The sequence below is a fragment of the Raphanus sativus genome, unplaced genomic scaffold, assembly GCF_000801105.2.
Source record: "Raphanus sativus cultivar WK10039 unplaced genomic scaffold, ASM80110v3 Scaffold3306, whole genome shotgun sequence".
In the NCBI taxonomy this organism is placed as follows: Eukaryota; Viridiplantae; Streptophyta; class Magnoliopsida; order Brassicales; family Brassicaceae; genus Raphanus; species Raphanus sativus.
This window is the reverse complement of record NW_026618612.1, coordinates 1-7881: the sequence shown is the minus strand read 5'-3', so window position 1 is coordinate 7881 and position 7881 is coordinate 1. Positions and strand designations below refer to the sequence as shown.

Sequence of the window (7881 nt, the reverse complement as noted above, 5' to 3'; positions counted from 1 at the left end):
AATCTCTTTTTTTTTTTTTTGTCATCAACCCAACTAGGCCTAGATCAATTGGAGAGCAGACGAGCCGATCCTCCTAGGAGTATCCTCTGGACCGTGCACTCTTGGCTAGAGCATCCGCTCGCTCGTTCCGGCATTTCGGAATATTTCTTTTCGAAGATTTCATATGTATTGACCAGTGAAAAAGGTGACAAGTCTTCCAAAATTTGAAGCATTTATTGTAAAAAAGTGTGTGTGATGCATAAATTTTATGTTTATTCAAAAAAAAAGTGACATATGGAGGGTTGTCATTGCCAAGGACATCTTTAACCCAATTTCTTATTTTTCTGTAAAATAAAGTAAAAGTGAATATAGAATAAGAAGTGTTTCAGCATAACTTCATATCTCACTCCATTATAAAATTTACTTCATAAATAAAGTAATCAATTTTTTATTTATTCAATATGAAAAATGAAATAGGATTGAATCAATTTTACTTTATATTCATTTTTACTTCATTTTATAGGAAAATGTGAAATTTTACATTAGAGATGCTCTAAGTTTAAGATCTCAGTTACTCATAATCAAAACAAAGGATAAGAGTGAAGAAGTCCAACGTCTCTTTCGAAGATTTCAAAGTTGATTAATTACCCTTTTTGATTAGTAGAAGACAGAGTTCCAAACTTTCTGATAATTTTACATTATTTTCTGCTTATATAGCATTATTCAGTTACAAACACTAGATCATAAACGCTCACACTCAATTCATTGAGTCGACAGTTTAGGATCAAATACAGATATAGGGAAACAGAGTTGAAAACGTTGATATTTTCAAACGTGAAATAAAGCCTTGTGTTCAGTCCAAAGATGAGCTGCTGAGTTCAGATATTTCCCATCTTTTTTTTTTTAATTGTAAGCAACTCCATAAAGATGAGGGCTTAAGTGGTAAAAGGCAGAAAGAGAGACCTTGTTGATATCTACACCACCTTTGAACCCAGCTTCTAAAAGGTAGTCTTCTGTGTTCCTAGTTAAATGACATCCGTCGGCTACAACTTGTTGTAATGGATCCAAAACATTCTGCACCATCCTTAGAAATGTTCCATCTGCTCATCACAAAACAAACAAAACAAAACAAAACGTTTTGGGTTATGTCATTTATGGGTTAAGGGATTCTGATGGATTTCTCATGAGTCGAAAGCGATACCTTCTGCTGCAACATGTTCCACGAAGAGGTATAGCCCTCCAGGTTTTAGGATCCGTTTTATCTCTGTACGTGTACCAAACTATTTAAATGAGCTTAATTTGTTTTCATTTGATCTGACATCTGACGTAAGATGTTCGATTTGAAGGAACTTAAACAATTACCTTTGAGTGTTTGAGGGATATCCGAGACAGAACACATCACAAGACTTCCCACAACTGCATCCACTGATGCATCTTCTAATGGCATAGATTCTGCGACCTAGTCACACGATTTACAAGAATATCAGAGGGGATGCAAAGAAAGAACTAAATAATATAAATAAGGGGTTGTAAATAATTAATCCACACAATCAATATACAAACCCTAAAACAATATTTGCCTCAATAATGGAATTTTTTTTTTCTATTCTTTATTTCATTATTGTTTAACTCGCGTTTGTTCACAATATAATATAAAGAAAGCCATTACCGCGTGAATAAACTTGAAATTTTCCGATTTCACTCCTGCTTCTATAGCGGATTTGCGTGCGTGACTTTCCATCTTAGGGTTTGGATCAACACCAAGAACAGAGACGTTTGGAATATTGTTATAGTACTTGATGTTCGGACCAGCTCCAATTCCAATCTCCAAAACAGTTTCTGCTTTTCCCACCAAATTTGCAAAGAGTTTCTTCTTGTAAACGGCAATCTGACAAAAGAAAAGAAGAATGAAACGTAAGAAACAACGAAAGAATGCATGAAATCTCATATAGTCACTAACCTCTTTCTCATATCTTTCCATGCCTGCACTCCTGAAATAACCATAGAGCTCAAAATACCAGTCAGGCTTAGGAGGACGCAACTGGTTCAATACTTCCTGATATAAATGAAGATATAGATTATTAGATAAAAAAAAGGTATTCCCTCTTCTATAATTTAGCAGCAAAGTTCACTACGACCAACCGTTGAGTTAGTAGCAGTGGATGGAGCTGTGGATGGAGCAGCGTAGGAAGGAGAGATTGGAAGAAACGGCGTCGTAGCTTCTCCTAGGAAATGCTTTCTTCCGCACGTACATAAGCTGAAACCATGTGAGGCTGGAGGATCCGTAGTAATGAGACTCTTCTGCATTTTGATGACAGAACCTCTAACTCTTGTTCTTCGAGCTGAATCTATGGTCACCGGGAACGTTAAGGAAGGTGTGAAATTCAGGATCGCCATTGCTATTTCTCAAACTACCCGTTTCAATTTGATTCTCTAATGTCTTCATTGTACAGCATAACGTATTTATAACCATCTTTCCAAAGCAATCTTTGTTTGTGCATAATAATTGTACAGAGCATCTTTATTTCTGAGTACGACGCGTGATCAATTATTATTTTTATTATTATTATCAATTAAGCATTTTTAAGACAGACACACATTAAGTCAAATTTTCCATTATAACTGTTTGATGTTTACTGGCATTTTGATATTTCTCTGTCTTTGGTTTTATGCAAGTCTTTCCCTTTTTATTTTCCCTTTGTTATTGATTTTGTGCGAACCCCCCACCCCACCCCTCCATAGTTTTCACTAATATATTTTTTTTTCCACTAATATTTATACAGAGCGTTCTTTTTCGAAAAGAAAAAAAATCATACAGAGCGTTAAAAAACAAACAAATTAATTTATAAGATATTAGGTGGACTGTCCACGTTCAAGGTATACAATTTATAAAGTAAAACATACATGTGTACAGTCTATGTATAATATTAGTGAAACTCTTTACACAATTTGTATGGCAACTGCATATGTATGTATAATAATTTATAGACTATACATATGTATCATATGACAGAGATTCAACCAAACATCAAAATCGATTACAATATTTGTAGATATATCGTACTGTTATGAAAATTATATTATAGTACTGATTAAATGTGTTGTTGAATAGTTATACATTTCAAGTGTAATTTTCCATCAGTAAAAATAAATTTCTAAAAACGAGAAAGATTTCTTTTAGTGAATTTAATTCTTCCTTTTAATATTTTTATTATTGTTATCAATTATTCATCATTATTATTTGATGTAAATAGTGTATTAAAATATAGTGAATGATTATTATATAAATAATTAGTCAAAAATTTCATAATAAACTATATTAATATTTTTAAACAGTTAACCTGGTAGATCTTTATAAATAATTAATGAAGTAAAAATGTAAAATTATTATTATTATTATTATTTTTGACAACAAACATTTTATAGAAGATTCAACCTAAGTTACTGACAATTCAAGCAAATGAAACTGTATCACTACACCAAAGGAGAATCTTAGTAAAATTATTATTTTTTTAAAGGAAAAAGTAATTTTACTTCCTTAATATGCAATTAATTTTACTTCATTAGTATGCCACAATTTTACTTCATTAATATGCCATATATAAATCATTAATAATGGAAAATTAACTTGTAAAATTATAATGTATGTTTTGTATTGTTATTATACAATATTCGATAAATTCAAAGCCTGCCTACTTAACAAATTAAAAAAAAAACCTCGCCTACGCCATCATTTATCATTAGAAAAACACATATGTAAGTCTGATATGTCGTCTATTGGTAATATGTCTTTTTGTCAAAGTTTTTGGCCAAAATTCTAAACCGCCAATGTGCTGAACTCTTTTCTATTTTTTTTTTGACTGAACTCTTTTCTATTTATGCAAAATTCTTTCAACATCAATATCTCTTTTACAAATATTTTACTATTATTTTTGAATTAATTAATTTATTTTTATTTTTGATCTTATGTTCTTTCATTGTTAGTTTTTTCTTTGAGTGACAATTATTTTACTTCCTTCTAGCTTACTAATTAAACTATTAGGTTTTACTGAAAATTATTATTATTATTTTCTAGTCTTTTACCACTCCTTTTATTTATAGAATCAATTTATTTTATTTATTTAATAAAAGGATGTTCAATCTAGTTATCATTTCGGTTTGTTTTTTTGGTATTTCAGTTTATAAAAAGTAGCTACCATATTTATTTTGGTTTCATTCGATTTATATAACGTCAGTTTTCTATTTATTCAGTTTTATTCTAAAAACCATAAATTTATTTATCTTTTATAATATTAATAAATTTTACTTTGTATGATATCGATTTTTGTATAATATGAAGATATTTTGGTTTTTAAATAGATAAGTTTTTGTTTTTTTCCTTTTCTTATTTAAAATAATTAGTAAACTTATCAAGTTAATAATATTAATAATAATAGTTTTTATAGAATATAAAAATAATAAAAATCAGTAATCCATAATATTATAAATAATTACATATTAGCACACATATTTGTCAAAAAAGGTAAAAATTATGTTTTATTTAATTTGATAGAAGATAAAAATAAATTTTAACTTAAAATAAAAAATTATATTATTAAAATCAACATTTTAAATATGAAGATCATATTAATAAAATATATTATGTGTATATTATTAATTATGTTATATAATTTTACATATAATTATACTACTATATTTTTTATCGGTTTATTCCATTTGATCGGTTTTATATACCAAATCATATTCATATATTACGATTTTTTAAAAGCATTTATTTAGTATATTCGGTATTACCAAATCCAAACCATTTTTTCATGTAGTTCTATTAATTAAGTGTAGTTCTATTCGGTTTAATTAATTCGGTTTTACTGAATTGAATAACTCTAGTTTAATATAATAGCACCAAAAGTTCTTTGCACGGTTCTGGATAAATTATATAGAATATGTAAAAAAAACTGATGTAGAAAATTTTAAAATATTGGACCAATATGCCTATAGATCGTTACAGTATGATTCACGTGTCATCTGTTATCGTCATGGCACATTGCCTACTGTGTTTCCAAAGAGGCAATTAACACAGTCTCTACTTTATAAATAAAAGTTGTGGACCCCGTTTCTATCATTTCTTTCGAATGTTTGTGATTAGTTTATAACTGTAGCTGTATTACGTAACTTTCCATCCATTTACATGAGTTATAGTAGTTCTTTTTACAATTTGTGTCTTTTGATTGTTCTATCTTTAATAACCTATAGACTCTAATTATTTAAACTTTTTATAATTTACTCAATTTATTTTATTGGTTTGATTCTCATATTAAAAATTGACTCTTTAATTTGTATTAAACAAAGTAACTGACCAAATATTTATTTAGTAATTTAAATATATAGTTAATTTTAATATTTAATATTTTTTTTTGAGAAAGGGCTTAATATTTAATATTTTAGTAACCTAGTTTACCATATAGTTTTCAAAAATGTTATATCTAATTTTGTATAACTGTAGATATTTATATGTTGGATAAACTTAGTTATATAATTGTTTGTATCATTTAGCGCAATAATTGTGATGAATATTTTTTTGCCGAGACTAAGCATGGCACTGGTATAGAATATCATTATTATTTGTGTTGTGTTGTGTATCATTATTTGTGTAAAACAATATGTCGAAAATGTTGCTAAAAAAACAATAATTCGAAGAATAGGACAAGCCAGACACTCATCTTTATTTGTATTAACAACATACAGTATTGTCAGAAGAGGCCGCGTGTTTGTATTATTTGGGCATTGATATGTGTGGCATTAGGCCATCTCCAACCACTACACTATTTTAGTGTTGAAACTACACCATTTTAGTGTAGTTTTAGCACCAAATTTCTTTTCATCTCCAACCACAACACCAAATATCACACTAAAAAGAATATTTTCTATTATTATATTATTAAAAAAAGATTCTCTTAACTATTTAATATTTTAATACTCATTATTCTTATAACATATACAAGTAACTATTTTTAATAAGAACAAGATTAACAAATTTAAAACAATAATTATAATTATTGAATAATACTTTAGAAATACATATGAAATTAAAATAAAAAAAAACATACAAGCGAAATTAAAATAACTAAAAACATACAAATGAGAATACATATGAAATTAAAACAACTAAAACATACAAACGAAATTACATTGCATAAAAAAAATATGATACATCTTACTAATTATTAGAATTCCCATATTCACCCCACAAATGTTCGATTAGTGCATCTCGAAGTTCAAAATGAGCATCTCGGTCTTTGATTCTATAGTTCGATTATGCCGTCTACGTTGGAGTTGCCCTTAGTCATGCGTTTCCAGAAGATCGAGAAAGATAACATAAAAAATAGGGCTTATTTACCAAATAACGAAATAAAAAATGGAAATTAGATTTTGGGAGAAAAAGATAGGAAGAAAAAGTAAAAAAAAATGTGGAATTTTAGTTATTTAGTGAATTATGTTATTTTTAGTGTTATAGCCTAATTTTCCTAAAAAATATTGATATCCTAACAGCCTTAATATTATCTCCGAATGTGAAGAATCGCCCGCTCGGTACCACTATTAATAGTAACAAAATCTCTATATATACTTATCTATAAATCTATATTATTTTCTACTATTTAAACCGCCCTACAACTATCGTGCAATTATCTTGTAAGTGTATCAACTAAATTTATAATATGAACAGTACAAAAAAATAAACAATAATTTGTGACTTGCGATTAATCACTTATATTGTAATGCAATCACTTATCTTGTAATGCAATCACTTAAAAAATAAACAATAATTTGTGACTTGCGATTAATCACTTATCTGCGACTGGTTATGCAATCAGTCATTCGACATTAAAATAAATAATAATTTGTGACTTGCGATTAATCGCAGATGGTAGATTAACGATATTCTGTGACTTGAAATCGTAGATCACGCCATAGTTAAACGAACAGCGCGACTATCTAAATTTTTAATAAATAAATAAATAACTGACACATCCTGAGATCCAATTTTTAAAAGACTGGATGCATAGAACTCAGGCTTCTTCTTTCACATACCTTTTCATTATTTTGTTTTTTCCTAACTGAAGATATTCTTTTTAATATCCTGTTCGACCTACTTTAAGAAACTGAATTCCGAACAGAAAGGTTACTATACCTATGTGGCTATGTGACATAAACAAATCATCCATTATATACCACTAGTTAAATACATAAACAAAGTAAAAAAATAAAATTATGTAGGCCAAGCAACCCACTCCCACAAAATTGGTTCCTCCCACATAGATCAGGCCTAGCGAGATAGAAGACTTCCTCGGAACAACTCAAAACCGACTATCACTTGATCTTAGAAGATGGACGTCGACAAAAAAAAATTGATTGAATATGATCTATATATGTGTGTACTTTCAAATATTCTATTATGTAAAGTTTAAACAAAAATAATATAGTGATAACACTAACAAAACAGTTTTATATAAATTTCTATCTATCACTAAAACTAAAATTTATAATTTACAATATCATTTTATCAATAATACATTGTCTAAACAATAGTAGTAGTAATAGAAATAAATATTTAAAATACTATAAAATAGATCATTTACTCCAAAAATGCACTAAAATCCATTTATATATTTGGATACTCATAACTTTTGTTGTTGATAAGATACTCACATAATTTTTAGTCGATTATTCTCTTAGATGATTGAATTTTATGTCATTTACAAAAAATCAGATAAAAATATATATAGTGTTTTAGACTTTTAGTTATATAAATATAAAATTTAAATAATAATTTATATATAAATAATAATTTGAGTATTCTTAATTTTAGTTTGGTTTAAGTATTTAATATTTATGTAATTGAGT

General features: G+C 27.9%; 1 protein-coding gene across 1 annotated transcript; it reads right to left on the bottom strand.

The window, feature by feature from the left end:
• Nucleotides 1–596: 596 nt before the first annotated feature.
• On the bottom strand, nt 597–2426 carry LOC108823734 (uncharacterized). The gene is made up of 6 exons (XM_018597007.2): nt 2122–2426; nt 1940–2035; nt 1649–1867; nt 1342–1438; nt 1181–1243; nt 597–1079 (listed from the first exon to the last, which is right to left on the bottom strand). The coding sequence occupies exons 1-6, from the start codon at nt 2374–2376 to the stop codon at nt 883–885; spliced, it is 927 nt and encodes a 308-aa protein (XP_018452509.1). The 5' UTR covers nt 2377–2426; the 3' UTR covers nt 597–882.
• Between the last annotated feature and the right edge of the window lie 5455 nt (nt 2427–7881).

Bases quoted from the DNA above. Each gene is read 5' to 3' on its own strand.
- LOC108823734 (XM_018597007.2), bottom strand. From the start codon at position 2,376: ATGGCGATCCTGAATTTCACACCTTCCTTAACGTTCCCGGTGACCATA. The intron at 1,868-1,939 runs GTTAGTGACTAT...TTCTTTTGTCAG, and splicing joins TGGAAAGATATGAGAAAGAG to ATTGCCGTTTACAAGAAGAA. The intron at 1,080-1,180 runs GTATCGCTTTCG...TGTGATGAGCAG, and splicing joins GGAACATGTTGCAGCAGAAG to ATGGAACATTTCTAAGGATG.